This window comes from Ornithorhynchus anatinus, chromosome 12 (assembly GCF_004115215.2).
Source record: "Ornithorhynchus anatinus isolate Pmale09 chromosome 12, mOrnAna1.pri.v4, whole genome shotgun sequence".
In the NCBI taxonomy this organism is placed as follows: domain Eukaryota; kingdom Metazoa; phylum Chordata; class Mammalia; order Monotremata; family Ornithorhynchidae; genus Ornithorhynchus; species Ornithorhynchus anatinus.
In genome coordinates this window covers 23512429-23532633 of record NC_041739.1, presented here as the reverse complement: position 1 = coordinate 23532633, position 20205 = coordinate 23512429, and the positions used below count along the sequence as shown (strand labels likewise).

At 42.3% G+C, this 20205-nt stretch overlaps 1 protein-coding gene across 1 annotated transcript in view; it reads left to right on the top strand.

Moving 5' to 3' along the window:
- Positions 1–20205, top strand: part of ARHGAP10 (Rho GTPase activating protein 10) — a 233620-nt gene that overhangs the window by 162519 nt on the left and 50896 nt on the right. Inside the window, exons 17-18 of the mRNA XM_029077118.2 lie at positions 3351–3456; positions 4137–4296. Of these exons, the coding sequence (XP_028932951.1) occupies positions 3351–3456; positions 4137–4296 (266 nt within the window). The remainder of the gene's footprint in view (positions 1–3350; positions 3457–4136; positions 4297–20205) is intronic.

The window sequence follows — 20205 nt, the reverse complement described above, 5'->3', positions numbered from 1 at the left end:
CCACGTGGGGCTCACAGTCTTCACCCCCATTTTACAGATGAGGGAACTGAGGCCCAGAGAAGTGAAGTGACTTGCCCGACGTCACACAGCTGGCAAGTGGCGAAGCTGGGATTAGAACCCGTGACCTCTTACTCCCAAGCTCAGGCTCTTGCCACTGAGCCACGCTGCTTCTCCCACTTGGCTTTCCCACTTGGTTTCTTTTCTTCATTAGTCTCAGTGGGAATGTGTGTGTTGGCTTCAGGAATTTATATTCTAAGTATTTACAGCCTTACCCCTGCTGGTAGTTAAGGGAAATCTCGTATCCTAGTAGAAAGAACCGAGTCAGAGGTCCTGAGTTCTAATTCAGTTTCTGCCAGGCACTGTACCGACTGCTGGGGTACATAGTAACTTAGGTTGGACACATTTCATATTCATTCATTCATTCACTCAATAGTATTTATTGAGTGCTTACTATGTGCAGAGCACTGTACTAAGCACTTGGAATGTACAAATTGGGTCTCTCAGTCTTATTCCTCATTTTACAGATGTAGTAACAGAAGCACAGAGAAGTGCGGTGACTTGCCCAAGGTCACACAGCAGACAGGTGGCAGAGCGGAATTAGAGCCCAAGTCCTTCTGACTCCCAGGCTAGTCCACTAAGCCTCACTGCTTTTCACTGGTCTGCTGTCTCCCTTGGGCAATTTATCTAACTTATCCGTGCCTCAGATTCTTCATCTGTAAAATGTGAATTCAGTACCCGTTCTGCTTGACACGTATTAAATACTTAATAAGAACCCTCAGAGCATGGTTGTGGAGATCAGGAAATATGGACTCTAGCTCTGCTTTTACTTGAAGTTGATTGGGGAGGAGACCAGGGTTTTCTGGCCACATAAGCGCTTAGTACAGTGCTTTGCACACAGTAAGTGCTAAGTAGGATTGAATAAACATAGGGGTGGGATGACTGATCTGCCATGCTCTGCCTGGAATCTTCCCTGAACTCGTACAATAACTCTGCAGTTTCCTCTTACTGAGGAGTGTGATAAGTAGCATTTTTAGGGGAAGGCAAGTATGGACTGCAGATCAATCAATGGTATTTATTGAGCGGTTACCGTGTGCAGAGCACTGTACTAAGCACTTGGGAGAGTATAGTATAACAGAATTGGTAAATACATTCCCTGTCCACAACAAGCTTGCAGTCTAGAGGGGAAATCTAGATCTGGACAAAAATCTTCTAGGCCCAGGGTAAAACGGTTCCCGGGTGTTGCCATTTCTTCACTGTAAAGCAAGCTCTGAGTGAAGCAGCCAGATTCTCGGGGCTCTCCTTCCTGGACAGATGTTGGTTTCCCATTATGAGTTTTTTTCACTATATCCAAACAGCAGAGACAAATGGCACTCTAATGGCTAGGAATAATCCATCTGAAAAATTGCAACCTGGCCCACCGAAGTGTGCTGGAAAACTTGGTGAAAGGGGAAGGAAAAGCAATTTGGAAGCCTTTCTGAAAAATTTGGGTGGGGTTTTACACTAACAAATTAAAAAATCGCATAGCTATTTGGAAGAGAAGGAAATTGGGTGTGGATTGTGTCGAGGTGCGAGAGAGAGAGAGAGATAGATTTGGTCATGATTCTTAAAACATGAACCTGCTTTTGGGGAAAGGAAAACTATATTCATAGTGGCAAGGAAACTAGTCTGCCAGCATACTTTTTTCAGTTTCAAATTCAAATGTTTAAGAATGATTATTTCTCTTGGAGAGCAATTGGATGACTAATGGGTGGAATGCACAGAGGTTGCATTTTCTGTCGCTCGTTTTCTTAATTGTGCGGTGCAATTTGCTGGGGAATGGTATAGACTTTTTAATTTAGGCAGTTGTTACTGCTACTTCATCCCTTATGGAATTGTAGTCAGTATTTGCATAGTTCATTTCTTAAAAGCCACCTCCCTTTTTCCAAAGACAGCTTAAACAAGAAATTGATTATTTTAGTCATTTTTCAGTCTGTACGAAATATCGAGGGATGTTGTTGCCAGAAAGCTTGTTTTTTTCCATATAGGGAATTTGCCGACTATTTATTAGCCCCCAGCAGCTCAGATAATTATGCTATTGGCATCAGGGATATACGCAGTTTATTCCTAAGAATCTTTTGCTTTCATAGTGTTATGTGGTGCCATAGCGACTGCTGTTTCTTCAGCCAGGTTTCCATTTATGATCCTTGCTGTCTTTGTTCAGTATAGTCCCAAGGGTTGCCTGATATAGAGACGTGGGTGCAGTGTTATCAGCTAATGGGAAGCAGCATGGCCTAGTGGCAAGAGAACAGGCTTGGGAGTCAGAGGCCGTGGGTTCTAATCCCGGCTCCGCCACTCGTCTGCTGCGTGACCTCGGGCAAGTCACTTCACTACTTCCGTGCCTCGGTTAACTCATCTGGAAAATGGGGATTAAGAGTGTGAGCCTCGTGTGGGACAAGTACTGTGTCCAACCTGATTACCTTGTATCTGCCCCAGCACTTAGAATGGTGCTTGGCACAGAGTAAGCACTTAACAGATACCCTAATAATAATAATGCTTGTGTCACCCTTGCAGGTAATGAACTTAAAATGCTCCAAGGACAAAAGCATTCCCTCCATACCTCTTTAACACTCGTCTCTGTGTACACTGGTGGAATGTATGTTCGGTCTCCTCCTCATAAGTTGGATACTTTTAAGGGGATGTTGTAGCTGTCTGTTTTTAGGAGAAAACTAGATAAGGAAGCCTTTCCCTGTAGACTGTTCAGCTCCTTGTGGATAAAGATTGTATCACTAACGCTGGTGGGGTGTTTTGTGATATTTATTAAGTGCTTACTATGTGTCAAGTGCTTTGCTAAGCACTGGGGAAGATACAAGGTCAGACCTAGTCCTGTCCCACGTGGGGCTCATAGTCTAAGTAGGAGGGAGAACAGGAATTGAAACCCCATTTTCCAATTGAGGAAACTGAGGCAGAGAGTTGTCTTGCCCATGGTCACACAACAGGCAAGTGACGGAGCCAGGTTTAGAACCTAGGTCCTCAGACTCCCAGGTCCGTGCTCTTTTCCACTAGGGCACACGGCTTCCTATACTGTTGTACTGTACTTTCCCAAGCACTTAGTACAGTCCTCTGCACACAGTAAATGCTGAATTAATACCAACTATTGAATAATTGCTTTCATCTCAGCTAATAAATTGTAGGTGATTGAACACCATTCAGATAGTGTGGGCTTGGAAGAGAAGAATAATTCATTTGAGATTCATATGGGGCAATGCCCTAGTCCTGAAGAAAGCTATGATAAGAAAGCTGGGTAGACCATACAGCTGTATGAGTTCATTTTCACATCTGTTTCATTAACCATTTTACTTTTTTTCCAAAAGAATGTGGCACCCCAGAATCCAGAGTCAATGCTATCCATTTTCTGGTTCACAAACTCCCAGAGAAAAACAGAGAAATGTTGGATATTTTGGTGAAGCATTTAACAAAGTAAGCCCCCATTTTCTTCCTTTTGCTTCTTTCTCTCCCTTGCTCTAAAAGATGTTTCTTGAGTCCAATAAGCAGTGTTTGTAGTGGTTGGAACTGTGGTTAAGTGTACAATACCAGGAACCAAACCTGTAAAAGCAGGCTGGAAGTTTGACTCACCATGTATATTTTGGAGAAGAGAACAGAAATCTAATATGTTCATAAAGACATTTAAGTATTTGCTTAATGACACTGCCAGCAATTCAGGATTTGATGTGAAGTGAAAGAAGGCAATATTATACTTCTATGCCCCCTCCCTCTCCCTCCTTACAAATTCTGGCACACTGAATACTGTAGATCTGTTATCAAGCTTAGGTTGGTTTCACACCTACCTTGTTCCAGGCTTGAGCGTATCCTCTGCGTTTGTTCAGTTGAATTAGGGATAGTCATTTCACAGGGGCCATGTTTTTGTTTAGCTATAGAAAAACAAAATGAAGCTTAGGTCAGGAGAAATTACTTATACTCCTTGTCCAAATATGACATAATATGTAGACAGTGAATATAAGATTACTTTCTAGAATTCGTAGTTGGAGGAAACGTACTTTCATTTAAAGTGTATTCGAAGAGTGATGGCGGGAAGCTCTAATAACTTGTTTTCTGATGTCCTTTTTTCTTTTTCTTTTCTTTCCTCTCATCAAATTAAGTGTTTCAAACCACTCCAAGCAAAATCTAATGACGGTGGCAAATTTGGGAGTGGTGTTTGGACCGACTCTCATGAGGCCACAGGAGGAAACTGTAGCTGCCATAATGGACTTGAAGTTTCAAAACATTGTAGTGGAAATCTTGATTGAAAACCACGAAAAGGTAAATTTGTGTGGGCTGAGGAGAAGCCCTTTTTTTTTTTTTTTGACAGATGATGAAGTTGAGAAGCACCACATCTGAACGATGTGAAAGAGCCTGGACTTGGGAGTGTCAGAGGACCTGGATTCTGTTCCCAGCTCTGCCACTTGAATGCTGTGTGACCACGGAGAAGTAACTTAACTGCTCTTTGCCTCAGTTACCTCCGCTTTAAAATGGAGATTCAATACCTGTTCTCCCACCCTCTTAGACCATGTACCCTATTTGGGACAAGGTCTGTGGCTGACATGATTATCCCAGCACTTAGTTCATTCACAAATATAATAATAATAGTAATAATTATCATTATTGGGACCAATTCCACTGTGCTGTGACACGGTAAGTGCTCAATAAATACCGCTGATTGATTGGATTTCACTTTTAAATTATTGAGTGCTTATGCTACTGATTCTTCTAATTGAATTAGTAGTAAGTGTTTACTTTTAGAGTACAATGTTTTCACCTTTCATTAGCGTTCTACTAATGACTCACAAGATAAAGCAAAAAGCAAGATATATTTTATATAATGCACCTTCTTCAAAATCAGAGGGAACAATCATTTTGAAAGCTGAGAGAACGTGCATGATTTCATTCTGAACAGAAATAGAGTTATCTGTGGTCAAGGAGTGAAAAAGTGGGATAGCGTGGAAAATCATAGTGTAAGGAAGAGGAACGGTGAAGCAGTTAAGTCAACTGTCCACCAAATAATTTATTTAGCTTCTAATGTGTGCAGAGTATTGTAATAATTGTGAGCGTGTTTGGACTGAGGAAATAAAAAGAGACTGTGTCACGCAGGGATCATGAAAACTGTAGTCTTCACCACTTCTAACATTTTGTCCTACTCCAGCGCTTAATAGAGAGCATGGCTCATAGTAAGCACTTAAATTACACCCCCTCACACACATAAAAATAAAATTCTTCCTCCCTGATTTTGGAGAAGGAAAGGAAGTGGTTTTTTTGTGCCATTCACCACTCATTGATAAACATACCTCACTACAGCACATCTTCATATATTTATATATTTTCTATAGCTATATAGCAAAATAGCAATGGTATTTCAAAGAAAATGAATTTGAAGAAGGAATGTGGTGGAATGTGCAAGAACGAAGGATTGAATGAAAAGACTTAAATATACAGCAGTCATAAGAAAGAAGAAAAAGCATCAGGGATAATTATATAACAAAAATAGACTGGAAGGAGAAAAAGCAAAAAGAGCAGAAACAAGAGAGGAGAAAAAGAGGCCTCATCACTCAATCAGTAGCATCGGAGTTGTGTACAATTAAATTAATAGGTATGAACTTATCCCTCAAGAAGCTTACAGTCTAGCAGGGGAGACAAATGTTAAATACATTAAAAGAAAGGAGCAAAAGAATAGAAAGATAACTTCTGTTCTTGCATAATTCCTCCCATCGCATAACTCAGATAATTTTTTAAAGCACTCACTGCTAACTGATAGCGGTGAATGCGGGGATAGAAGGAGGGGAAAGGTTAGAATGCAGCAGTGCTAAAAGAGGAATTTCTTCTTTTAAGTGTACATGCTCTGTAGTAGGAGAGGGGAAGGCAGCTCACAAGAGATAGGCACACCCTGGGAAGAGTGTTTTGTTTTTTCTTTAAAAGGGGAAGCAAGAAGAGAATGGAGGGTGGTTACCACAATTCATCCACTGCTCCTTGTGTGCAACACTTAGGAGAAAAGTAAGCTCTGCAGTCTCAAGTCTCCTCTTATCTTTCTCTTCCTTTTCCCCTCCTTTTTTTCCTTCTCCTGCCCCTCTTATTACCACTATACTTAATTACCTATGTAGTAATCCTCTCCTATTTTTGGCTTGCAAAAATTGAGACAGTTTTGGGAATAAGTGCGGTATGCATCTAATTGCAGTGGAGGAAGTAGGGTGGTCTTAGGACACAAGCACTCGGGTGATTTAGAAGGGTTGAAGTGCCCACCTTCTTTCAAAGCTTTGGCTCGGTCTCCTTGATTTATCAAGAAGGTTGCCCGTCAAGGACACTTGAGAAATTGGAGTTGCTGGGAAAAGCTTCAGAAGATCTTAACCACCCAAGTGGCTCCAGGGCTGGCAAACACCCTGCCTTCCTCTCCTCCTCCCCCAACCTTCTCCTCACCCCGGAGGTATCTCTGTGTCTCTGAGCAGGAAAACCATTCCCTCACAAAAGCAGATGATTGGAGGAATTACATGTAGAAAGTGAATGAAGGTAAACTTTCCTCTTCACGTCTCCTTTCACTGCCTTTGTGGGCAGTGAACATACCAGCTCTGTTATATTGTACTCTCCTAAGCGCTCAGGAGAGCGCTCTGCACCTGGTAAGCGCTCAATAAATACCATTGATGGACTGATTCCTGCTCCTCGCGAAGAATGTAGGAAATGTAAAGTGTCTCTAGTGAAATCACCCCATCGGGTGGTTTTAACTTTTTCTTTTAAAAGGAAATGAAAATGAGACAATTCTAGATGTGTCTTAGATTTGATAAATGCCTCAATCTTTTTTCCAAATGCTTGGGATTCAACAAAACACAAAGCACATTTTAGCTTTAGCCCCTTTCCCCTTTTATTAAATCCACATGTATTTTGGCAGAAACTTAATCCATATATTTTGGCTTCATTTATACTTAACACATTTTGAACTTGTGTTATAGAGGTTTTGGGATGGTTAAGGATATCTTTTGAACCATTTTGATCCCTTGTCCTCCTGTGCAAACCAGAAAGCTATATTTTTTCCAAGAGTAAAACAAGAATCTTGAAACTTGAGAATTTTTAGTTTGAGTTGAATTGAAACCCAGATTCTCTGTGAGTCCTGTACTTAGCCAAGTGCTTTCTATTCTTCCTGACTATGGAATATTTGAAGAAATTTGAAAATGAAGAATACTGTTTCTCTGTTTCCCATGTTCACCTTAAGTGTTTGACATTTTAATTGGATTTAAAATGTTTATTTTAAATGTGGTGTTTTAGATTAACCTCAGCTTTTCTCTTGTGCTTCAGGCTAGTCCTCTCCATCTGTCATTGAAGTTTCACAGTATTTTGGTCTGATAGCATTTTATCAGGTGATAATTAAATTGACTACAGAACCTATTAAATTGACTACAGAACCTACCTCGACTCTTTGACTGCTGAAATGCCGCTCCCAACACTCTTGCTCTGGTCACTGCTGCTGGCTAAACTGCTAAAGCTGGCACCTTCCTTTTCAGTTACTGAGAGAGCACATAGTCAGTGTGAACCATAAGTAAAGGTGGAAAGATGGAAACAGTAATGATTACAGTTGTACCGATGGGGAATTTATGGCACTGACAGGTTGCCACTTGATCAGGCAACCTGTGAGGATTTGGGGTGCTTTCTTCCCTGATCCATGACACCTGTTAATTACCTCCTGATTCAAGACTGTGAGCCCGTTATTAGGCAGGGATTGTCTCTATCTGTTGTCCAATTGTACATTCCAAGCGCTTAGTACAGTGCTCTGCACATAGTAAGCGCTCAGTAAATATTATCAAATGAATAACTACTTCCTTTCCCTGTAACAGTTCTCTTATGTCATGAGGATTGCATTCTTGCAGAGCCCCCTTTAAAAGAAATCAATCAATGGTGTTTATTGAGCACTTACTGTGTGCAGAGCATTTTACTAAGAGTTTGGGAGAATACAGTATAACAGAGTTAGTAAACATGTTCCCCACCCACATCGAGCTTACAGTCTAGAAGAGGAGACAGACATTTAATAAATAAATTATGGATATATATGTAATGGCTGTGAGGCTGAGGGTGGGGTGAATAAAGGCTACAAATCTAAGTGCAAGGATGAAGCAGAAGGGAGTGGGAGAAGAGGAAATGAGGGATTAGTTGGGGAAAGCATCTTGGAGGAGATGTGTTTCTAATAAGGCTTTGAAGTTGGAGAGAGTGATTGTCGAATATTAATGTCGTATTTTTTGAACACTTACTATGTGCAGAGCATTGTACTAAGCCCTTGGGAGAGTACAATGCAACAGAATTAGCAGACATGTTCCCTGCCCATGGCAAGCTTACAGTGTGGAGGGAGAGACAGACATTAATATAGATAAATAAGTATATAAGTGCTGTGGGGTTGGGGATGGGGCAAATATAAATTGTTCAAAGGTCACAGACTGGAGTGCGTAGATGACCCCGAAGGGAGAATGAGTTGGGGAAAAGAGAACTTAATTGGGGAAGTCCTCTTGGAGGAAATGTGACCTTAGTAATGATGAGGGAAGGAGTTCCAGACCAGTGGGAGGACTGGAGAAAGGGTCAACCCTGAGATAGACGAAATTGATGTACAGGGAATAGTTTGGCATTAGAGGAGGGAAGTGAGTGGGCTGAGTTGTAATAGGAAAGCATCGAGGTGAGATATGAGTGGGCAAGGTGGTTGGATGCTTAAAAACTTTAAGAAGTGCTTTAAGGAGTTTATTTAATGGGGAGGTGGTTGAGCAACCACTGGAGGTTCTTGAGGAGTGGAAAAACATGGATAGGAGAGTGAAGTGTGGACTGCAGTAGGGAGAGACAGGAGGCAGAAAGGTCAGGCAAGGAGGCTGATGCAGTAAACAAGGCGGGATAGGATAAGAGCTTGGATTAGCATGGTAGTAGTTTGGATAGAGAGGAAAGGGCGGATGTTCCCATCAACTCATGGAGCAGCTATTTCACTGACCTGAAATTCTTTGTATAATTATGAACTCGGCCAATGCTCAAGTTAGAGTAAAACCCCTTTGCCTTGCATAAATCCTTTCTTTTTCCATTAGCCAGCTATGAGGAATGAGGGATAGTGCGTTGATTTTGGCAGTTGCATGGAAGGTGGTGTATGTGTGTGTTTTAATTGGGTTGAACAGACCAGCCTGAATTCTCATTGTCTAAGGGTTATTAACCATAGCTGCCAATCAGTGACTCCATTACTTTTCATATGGAGAAAATAAACTTTCTCTGAAAATGTTGGTCCTATTGCATAATTATTTTCTGGCAAACTAACTTTGCACAAAATATACAATTTTTTTTTTCATCTTCATATCTATGAAACAATCATTTATCCAATCCTCATGGTGCTTCTGTATTTTTGAAGGTGCTTTCAAGCACCGTGAAAGATTGAAGCCTGAAGCAGCGTGCCTAGTGGAAAGAGCGTGCCCCTGGGAGTCATGGGATCTGGGTTTTAATCTCAACTCCATCACTTGTCTGCTGAGTGACCGTGGGCAAATCAGTTAACTATTCTGTGCCTCTCTTACCTCATGTGTAAAATGTAGATTAAGGCTGTGGACTCCATGTGGGACCCGGTCTGTGTCCAACTTGATTATCTTGTGTCTACTCCAGCAGGTTAGTACAGTGGCTGACACGTAGTAAGCACTTAACAGATACCATTAAAAAGCCTTTTAGACTGATTTTTGAAACATTCCCCTTTTAGAAAAGAGAGGAGGAGGGGGTAGAACTAAGGGTATAATGAGTCTCCTGCTACTTTCCTATACTTTTTGTTGAGCGCTAGGTGAAATGTCCATGCATTGTGCAGGCATAGGTATCACACACACCTCCTCACCCCTTTTATTTATTTGTTTTTTAAATAATGCTAAGTTCCTGGATCTTGGTATACTTCCAAGGTGCTTGCATGTGTGCAGTGCCCCATAGCCCAGAATCAGCTGAAAGGCTATCATCAGAAAGGCTCAGAGAAGATGAGAGATCCACAGCAAAAGATCCCATTATCAGCCAAATCACATTATTGTGCTGCCTTTTCTCAGCCTGCCAGACTGTGACCTTCATAAATATCTAGGAGTTTGTATTTCTATGGGTATTCACATACGTTCACATACCAATCAATAAATCAGTGAATTGTGCAAAACACTGTACTAAGCATTTGGGAGAGTGCAACACAACAGATATGTTCCCTGCCCACAATGAGCTTACAGTCTAGAAGGGGAGACAGGCCTTAATATAAATAAGAAATTTATAATATTGAATTTAAAGATATGTACACAAATGCTATGGGGTTGAGGGAGGGGTGAATATCAAATGCCCAAAGGTGGCAGATTCAAGCTCGTAGGTGCCGCAGATGGGAGAGCGAGCCAGGGAAAGAGAGGGCTTACCATAGACACCCGTAAAAACATGAACACAGATGAATACAGATTATACAGTTTTTATGGTAGACCTTTAAGTCCTTGGAGAAGAAACTTGTCCAACGTAGTCCCTTAAATTTGCCAATAAGCATCGACCCTGCTTATGTTGTGTAAGCGCGTAAGGAGAATAATAGTAATAATTATGGTACTTGTTAAGCACTTACTATGTGCCAAGCACTAACTGCTGGGGTAGATACAAGTTAGCCAGGTTGGACACAGCCCCTGCCTCACATGGGGCTCACACTCTCAATCCCCATTTTACAGATGAGTTAACTGAGGCTCAGAGAAGTGAAGTGACTTGCCAGAGAAGTGGTGACAGCAGACATGTGGCAGAGCCGGGATTACAATCCATGACCTTCTGACTCCAAGGCCCACACTCCATTCACTCCATTCTGTTGCCGACTTGTTCATCCCAAGTGCTTAGTATAGTGCTCTGCACATAGTAAGCGCTCAATAAATACTATTGAATGAATTCACTAAGCCATGCTGAGAACTAAATAGTCAAATGCCTTTCCCACCCATTAATTAATATCAGGAAAGAAAATTCTGCAAGACTCATTCTCTCAAATTTTCAGACGCACTTCCGTCTGTCGGCCCATATCTGTCTCTCCGATGTCTTGTTCTGGAAAACAGCCCTATTTTAAACTTTTCTGGAACATTCCTGTCTCTCCAGGCTTAGATATAAGGATTCAACTATGCCGGCTTCTATTGGAGTAAGAAGAGGTTGCCTTAGCTCTGTATCTGTAATTATGTCTCTAGTTAGAGTGTGTATTTCTGTCTGTTTTTTTCAGAAACAAAAGTCTCTAGAGCCATGACTCAGTCATTGAGAATGGCAGTGATGTGATCCTTAGTTGTGCACTGTGGTAGAGGAAATTTGAAATCAAAACGGAATAAGTGGAGAACTGTAACTCTTAAAGGAGATGCCATGGTGACTGAATCCAGGACTTGGCCCTGCCCTGATGCCAAATTTCCAATTTAATTTGGCAGGCTGGCGGAAGGGGTTTGAAGAAATGTAGGTGTGTCAGTGGGGTGGGCATTGTGGATCCAATCAATCAATCAATCGTATTTCTGAGTACTGTGTGCAGAGGACTGAACTAAGTAAGTGCAGGGAAGAGTACCGTGTAACAGAATTGGTAGACATGTTCCCTGCCCATAAGCAGCTTTTAATAAGGCTTTAAAAATGGGGAGAGTAGCGGTGTGTTGGATAGGAAGGAGTGAGGAGTTCCAGGCCAGAGGCAGGATGTGGGTAAAGGAGCGGGGGCGAGATAGATGAGATTGAGGTACAGCTGAGTAAGTTGACATTGGAGGACAAAGTGTGCTTGCCAGGTTGTAGTAGGAAATTAGCATGGTAAAATAGCAGGGGATAAGTTGATTACGTATCTTAAAGCTAATGGTAAGGCATTTCTCTTTGATATGGGGGTTGATGGGCAAGCGTCGGAGGTTCCTGAGGCGTGGGCGAACATGGACTGAACGTGTTTTTAGAAAAATGATCCAGGCAGCAGAGTTAAGTATAGACTGGAATGAGGGGAGAGACAGGTGGCAGGGAGGTCAGCAAGGAGGCTGATGGAGTAGTCAAGGAGGATAGGATAAGTTTTTGGATCAGCATAGTAATAGTTTGGATGCTACTAAATCTATCCCGTAGCAGTGTTCATGCAGAGAAGCAAAGGAAGTGGAATGTGACGGTGATCCAGGGCTGTGGGTTAGTGATACAAGATTAGCAAAGTGCCTCAGTGTCCTCACCTGTAAAATGGGGATTCAATACCTGCTCACCCTCCCCCTAGACTGTGAGCCCTGCTTAGGATAGGGCCTGTCATGTCTGACTCGATCATTTTATTTCTACCCCAGTGCTTAATACAGTGCTTGGGAGAGTTTTTGGCGCAGAGTAAGTAGTGCTTAACAAATATTTTAACTATTACCATTATTACTGCTATGGGCAGGGAATGTCTGTTTATTGTTGTATTGCACTTTCCTAAGTGCTTAGTACAGTAGCTTTGCATTCAGGAAGCACTCAATAAATACAATTGAATGAATGAATGAATGAATAGTCCCTTTTACCTCCCGAGTTTCCTTGGACTATCCTGGGATAAGTAGCAGTAGTGTGAACAGGTCCTCTGCAATTTAAGACAGAATAAATTATGCAGCCAGCTTGGGACCTGTTCAGTAAACATCATGGTCAAATAAGTAGACTAAACCCTAGTTTGCTTATCTTATTTGTAAAAATCTTGAATTCAATTTAAGAGTTTGCTAGCTTTCCTACCCAGTTGAGTCATAAACCTTTCCCCCCAGATTAATCAAGGTACACCTCTGTGTGAATTAACTGTGGGCAAAAATTCATTTAATTGTGTAGCATACTTAAAACATGGGCAGAATGCATGTTTTTTTCCCCCAAGTAACCTACAGGGCGTTGTCAACCCTGCTCCCTAGTTGGAACCCACTGCCCCTCCACATGGCACTGAAACACTTCTGTATGTCTGGGAGTAAGGAAGGAAATCCTTGACTTGGTCATGGACTTTAGCTATACAACACTCACCTGCCAGTGCTTAGCTGCATGAGTTAAAAAATTCATATTAATAATTGCGCAGCTGGTGTATTGTTTGTCATCATTATTACGTATTCTTAATTACAAAAGCGAACACGGGTTAAAATGAGTAATTATGCCAATCTAGTTCCTAAAGTTAGGGACTTATATATATATATAAAAAGCAAGACGTAAACAGTCTGCCTCTTAATCATGAAACTCTACTAGCAGTCCTCTCTGTAACCTCTGCAGGCCCTCACCAACTGCTTAGGTCAAGTTGTCTCTGTGATGGATATTTCTCTCACACGTGCAATTGTCTCATGGGGCTGTTCCCTCCTGGAGGCGAGAATTGAGGGCTTCATTTCTTTATGCACAGGGCAGTTTGCCAGTAATTCTTGGGACGACACCTACCACAAGCTTTCTTTTCAATAGCATATCTACTTTAGATGAAGTTGAAAATGAACAGTGAAGGGTAATTAATTCAAAAGATTGATGAATGGGCACTTCCTTAAATCCATGAAGGAACTCATCCTCAGGGGAGTTCCTTTAAGTAATAATTCTACACTGTTTCTCAACATCACAGTATTCAGTTGTGAATCGTTCTGAAGGCACCTGCCATGGGGCTGGTCTTTGTTCCAAAGTTCTTTGAAGTTAGCTATGGTTCAGATACAGACAGGGGATCTGCTGTAGCCAAGAAGTGGCCTCATCAACAATTATTTTCGGCATGTTTTGGCTCCTCCTCATAATATTCCCAAGTGAAGTTTTCCAAGCTCACTAAGATGAGGGGTTCATAGATGTTTAGCCCAAAGGAACCACTGTGCATTGATCCAAGAAAACTCTTTTGATAATAAAAGGAGCCACCCAAATCAGGAAGTGTGATACAAAGAACTACTGTGGAAACATCATTGAGCCTTATTGAAGATTAGAGGGCAAGGAAGATAAGGCTTTGCCAAGATTAGGTACTATCTGCTCAATATCGCTAAAATCCACCCTTACCTCTCCATTCAGACTGCTACTGCGCTGATCCAAGAATTGATCCTTACCTGTCTTGCTTATGAGAAGCAGCGTGGCTCAGTGGAAAGAGCATGGGCTTTGGAGTCAGGGCTCATGAGTTCGAATCCCAGCTCTGCCACTTGTTGGCTGTGTGACTGTGGGCAAGTCACTTAACTTCTCTGTGCCTCAGTTCCCTCATCTGTAAAATGGGGATGAAGACTATGAGCCCCACGTGGGACAACCTGATTCCCCTATGTCTACCCCAGCGCTTAGAACAGTGCTCGGCACATAGTAAGCGCTTAACAAATACCAACATTATTATTATTATTATTATTGCTTACCACATCAGCCTCTTTGCTGACCTCCCGGCTTCCTGTCTCTCCCCACTACAAGTCCATACTTCACTCCGCTGCCCGGATTATTTTTCTTAAAAAAAACAAAAAAAAGGTTCGGTTGACATTTCCCCACTCCTGAAGACCCTCCGTCCACCTCTGCGTCAAACAGAAACTCCTTGCCATTGGCTTTAAAGCACTCAGTCACCTTGTCCCCTCCTATCGTATCTCACTGATTTCTTACTTCAGTGCAGCACACTCACTTCACTCCTCTAATGCCAACCTACTCACTGTACCTCTGTCTCATCTGTCTCACCGCCTGCCTTTCGCCCACATCCTGCCTCTGGCCTGGAGCTCCCCCTTCATATCAAACAGACCATCCCTCTCCCTGCCTTCAAAGCTTTATTAAAGTCACTCCTCCAAGAGGCCTTCCCTGACTAATCTCTCATTTCCCCATCTCCTTCTCCCTTTTGCACTTAGATTTGTACTCTTTATACTCTTTGTACTCTTTGCTCCACACTTATGTACGTAACAATAATTTATTTTCATATCTGTCTTCCCTTCTAGACTGTAGGCTCCTTGTGAGCAGGGAACATGTTTAGCACCTCTTACATTGTACTCCCCCAAGTGCTTAGTACAGTGCTCTGCACACAGTAAGTGCTGAAAAAAGATAATGGATTATCGCAAGCTCTCCTTTCCTGTTTCCTCCCCCTCCAAAGAGCAGTCTTTCCTGATGCATTTGGGGTCCTAATAATAATTAATAATTGTGGTATTTGTTAAGCGCTTACCATGTGCCAAGCACTGTTCTCAGCACAGCACTGCTCTAAGCGCTGGGTAGAGACAAGGAAATCAGGTTGGACACAGTCCCTTTCCCATATGGGGCTCATAGCCTTAATTCCATTTTACAGATGAGGTAATTGAGGCCCAGAGAAGTGAAGTGACTTGCCCAAGGTCACACAGCAGACACCTGGCAGAGCCAGGATTAGAACCCACATCCTCTGACTCCCAGGCCCGTGGTCTTTCACTAGACCATGCCAGTCATCTGTTGCTACTTTACTGAATTAGAGTAGCTCAGGCACTTCTGGGTTTGCAACACTGCAAAAGTAAATCCACAATTAGATACATGACAAACCAGAAAAGTATGTAAAATGTATTTTCTGCAGGAGCTGGAGAAATTAATTTTCATTGAGAATCCATTCTTTCCTTTGGGGGAAGATCAGGGCTGGTCTAGGGAAAGAACTGGAGTATTGCATTATGGAAGAGAAGCGATGTGAAGGTTCCATTCCAGTTCTAAAATAAGGAGTAGGCTTTTGGGAAATATAACTCTATTGTGTAGATTTTATGACTGAAATATAGCCACAGAATGGCTCTGTATTAATAATAAAGCAGATGTAGTATTGTGTTAGTAGCCTTGATGCCATGATTATGATTATTTTGTTTTAAATTTGGAAAAAGACGTATGCAAGGCCCCAGCAAAATGTAATTGGCCCAGGCCCACAAGAGAGTATATCCACCTGAGGAATTTTGAATTCTAATAGAAATAACCCTTCTTGAAGGACATCTTATGAAATATTGTGAACTGTAGCAGTTTTAAATTAAATGCATGCACATAGATGGTTACTGAGGTATTTGTTTAGGAGTTACCATTTGATGTAACCTGGATTAAAGAAACCCCCACTTGATCAGTAAAATAGTTATTTTTCACAAACTTGGGGTGACATTTCTAGTATATTTCAGTCCATTTTGTCTCTGTCTCATTTTCCTTGTCCTTTTTCTTTTATTTTGGGAGATGTAGGTGTTCTGGATTCTTGAGGAGTGAGCTCCTGTCCTTTAGTAGTAGTTTTCTGACATTGCTCATTTTGCAGCTCTTGGTGAACTGCCTAAAATTTACTTCTTCCCTGATCAGGAAATTTCCATCTCCATTGACCCAAGCACTTTATATTCTGGAAGCAGCACGGCCTAGGGGAAGGTGCAGAGACCTGGGAGTCTGAGGACCAGGCTTCTTTTCCCAAATCTGCAGTTGCTTACTGTGTCACCATGTGTCACTGAACTTCTCTATGTCTCAGGTTTCTCATCTGTAAAATGGGGACTCAATACCTTCTCGCTCCTCCTCGGACTGTGAGCCCTGTGACAGACAGGTCCTGTATCTGACTTGATCACCTTCCTTCCACTCCAGCATTTAGCACAGTGCTTGGCACGTAGCATACGTTTAAAAATATTAAAAATGAGAGCTGCTCAGGATTCATCTAGAGTAGGAACTGGAGCAATTTGTCATGGAAGTGAAGTAATGAAAATGTTCTGAGATTTATGGTTTTTCAGGGGCCTGTTTCTGCCTCGGTTTCTGACCTTCCACCAAAAGGCAGAAAAAAAGTGCCAGGTTTTCAATGGAAAAGACCCCAGAAGAAAGGCAGCGTCTAAGTACTCAAAGAACATAAGTCTTTGGAGAAGGCCTCGAAAAAGGGTAACTCCTCCTCGGTTTATAAAACACTTCCTTCAAAACCCTTCTTGAACAATAATAATGATATTTATTAAGTTTTTCTCTGTGCTAAACGCCGGGCAAGGTGCAAGATAATCAGATGACACAGTCCCTATCCCCCTCGGGGTTCACAGTCTAAGATGGAGGGAAAGTATTTATTTTATTCTGATTTTACAGATGTGGAAATTTAGCCACAGAGAAGTCGTGACTTGCCCAAGGTCACCCAGCGGGCAAGTGGCAGAACCTGGGTTAGAACTTTGTTTTCCCGACTCTTAGCCCAGACCTTTTCCTCTAGGCCATGATGCTTCGTAAACTAGTGAGACTAGCCTGCAGTCTTAAATTAAAGAGGCTTTTTCGAGTTTGCAGTGACATATGTAGTATGAAAAGAGAGTTTGAGTTTCTATTTCCTAGACCGGACAGATAAATGGATATTTTACCCGAAATGCCATCCTTCTCCCAGTTCAACAAATCTACTTAAGGGACCGCTCATCATCGCCCTATTCATGGTGATTGGAAACATTTGTGTCAGGAATGGTTCTGATACAGAGTGAGATCAGCAGAGAGGAAGCTGCCTCTTTTGCACTTAGAATAATAGCAACTTTAACAAGCTCAGTCAGCAAATTCCAAACTTACAAGGGATCCAAGACACCAAGCGTTAACCTTTTAGATTTTGCCCTTCCCCTGCAGGCTCAATGGCTAGTTTGAGCTTGCGTTTTGCCAGCCTCCCAGTTTTGAAATATTTCTGGCTCATGATAAGGGGCCACACATTTCCAAGTTGAGAGGAGGCTGAGTGTTGTGGAATTTGTTCGGTAGAGATCAGGTCCCATATTTTACCCCATGAGGGCAGGATCTGATTCATATCTGGACACGTAATGGGCCTAAGAAGACCGAGAAGGGGAGAGCACCTCTGCGGGCCTGTAAAAATCAAGCTGTTCTCACAGGTCAACACTTGCTTACCTTCTCTTGCTGCAGAAGCACACACTAGAGCCCTCTCGGTAGGAGGGAGGAAGGAGGGTGCGCACTCGGAGTGTTCCTTGTGTCTTAAGGAGATTTGAAGATCAGCTCTGCCCACGCACAAGTACACTGCAGGTTGTGTCTGTCAGTACAATGGTAATAAAGCATGGCTTTAAGGAATAGTTAGCCAATTTTTTAGTACTTTTGTTTTTTCCCATTGATTTCATTTGATTCATTCAGTCGTATTTATTGAGCACTTACTGTGTGCAGAGCACTGTATTAAGTGCTTGGGAGAGTACAGTGTAACCGTAAATGGACACGTTCCCTGCCCACAGTGAATTTACAGTTTAGAAGGATGATTTGGGTGCTGTCAGGTTAGGCTACACGTGGTAATTCTTTTCTAATGAAATGGCCATATTTGCCGACTACTTCTTGGAGAGTCAATCAATTAATGGTGTTTCTTGAGAACTTGCAATGTGCAGAGCACTGCACTAATCGTTTGGGAGAGTACAATACAGCATAATTAGGCACAGTCGCGCTTGGTAGAGTACAATACAGAAGAATTAGCAGACGCGTTCCTTACCTACTATGAACTTACAGTCTAGAGGGGGAAACAAGACATTAATATAAATAAATAAGTAATTTATAATATGTAATAAGTCCTGCAGAGTTGGGGCTGGGGCGAATACCAAATGTCCAAAGGTCACAGATCCCAAGCGCATTGAAGACATCAGTTCTACGAGAGGAGCAGGTAGAACTTTGGTCCCTTTTGGCCCGCAGCCCCGGTCCTTCCTGCAGGTCCTTAAACTCTAGACAAGCAGGCAGTGGAGCGAGTAGGGAAGATCCAGAATTTTAGGTATCAGCCACCAGGCCAGCAGTCATCAATTGAGCAGGTCCCTGAGCAATCAGGATGCACAAACCAGAAGACTGTCTCCATGGAACAGCCTGCGTCAATTTAAGCAAACACTGAGTCAAGTTGTGCAGAGCTGAGGCCAAAAGTACCAAATCCTCTAAATAATAATTGTGGTATTTAAGCATTTACTCTGTGCCAGGCACTGTACTTAAGCGCTGGGGTGGATACAAGGAAATCGGGTTGGAGACAGTCCCTGTCCCACATACGGCTCACGGTCTTAATCCCCATTTTAGAGATGAAGGAACTGAGGCACAGAGAAGCTAAGCGACTTGCTCAAGATCACACAGCAGATAAGTGGCAGAGCCAGAATTAGAATCCAGGTACTTCTGACTCCCAGACCCTTTCTCTATCCATTAGGCCATGCTGGGCCATTTAGCAACAGGCGCATTCTGTGAAAACTTATCAGCCTGTCACTGTGTTTGCCCCCTTCTAGCTGTGGTCAGTAAGAATCCTAAGACATCTTCTAGACTTTTAAATTGGGACTGGGCAAAGTCCTACCCATTGTGAATAACCTGTCCATTTGAAGATGAAAGTATATTAAGGCAAATTTTGTGAAAGGAATTGTCAGTCAGGATGCTTATTTGTTCATGACAGTTGCTTACTAGTGAGGGATAAATGCTTAATTTGAAGGAGTGCTATGGAAATTATATATGGGTGAACAGGCCCATCACTCATCAGAAATGTGGCTAGTCTTTTAATAAAAAATAATTGTGGTATTCGTTAAGCGCTATTTGCCAAGGACTGTACAAGCGCTGAGGTTGACACTGTATGCGGATTTGATACAGCCCCTGTCCCACTCAAGGCTCACGGTCTTAAGAGGGATAATGCGTATCGAATCCCTATTTGACAGATGAGGAAACTAAGGCACAGAAAAGTGATTTGCCCAAGGTCACACAGCAGGCAAGTGGCAGAGTGGAACTAGCTTCTCCCGACTCCCAATTTTATATTTTTCCATTAGGCCACAGTACTACTCGTGGTCTCAAACAAACGAAGTTGAGGTGCTTTGGTAGAGGGGCAGCTTCCTCGTGACAAGAGTGTAAAGTTTCTTTTCAACAGGAAAGCTTTAAGATCTGAGGAAGCAGAGATCATCTCTGTACTTTGAACATTACTCTTAGAATGTGAACCCCCAAGAGGCAGTGACCGTGTCTAATTCCCACCTGCGTGTTCTCTCCTGGAATTTACTTAGTACAGTGCTCCATACACAGTAAATGCTTAGTAACTTCTATTGCTGCTGTCACAACGGAAGTTAGGTCGCTGAAGTTGCGAAGCCTTTCACTGGAACATTGTCCTCCTTTCACTGGAACATTGGTAGCTGGAAACTAAAGATGGATTTGGTTAGTAATAAGAAAGTTAAATGTGAACGTGTTAATATTTCTGTAAATTTTGGAAACTACTGCCAATGCATTTTCCAAGTCTTCCCACGTGTAGACTTTATAAAAATTTGCACCTGAGTGTTTTTAGTGAGGGTACACCCAGAAAATTGCATTTGTAATAGTGTATGAGTTATTTCTCAGAAGCAGCGTGGCTCACTGGAAAGAGCATGGGCTTGGGAGTCAGTGGACATGGGTTCTAATCCCGCCTCCGCCACTTGTCTGCTG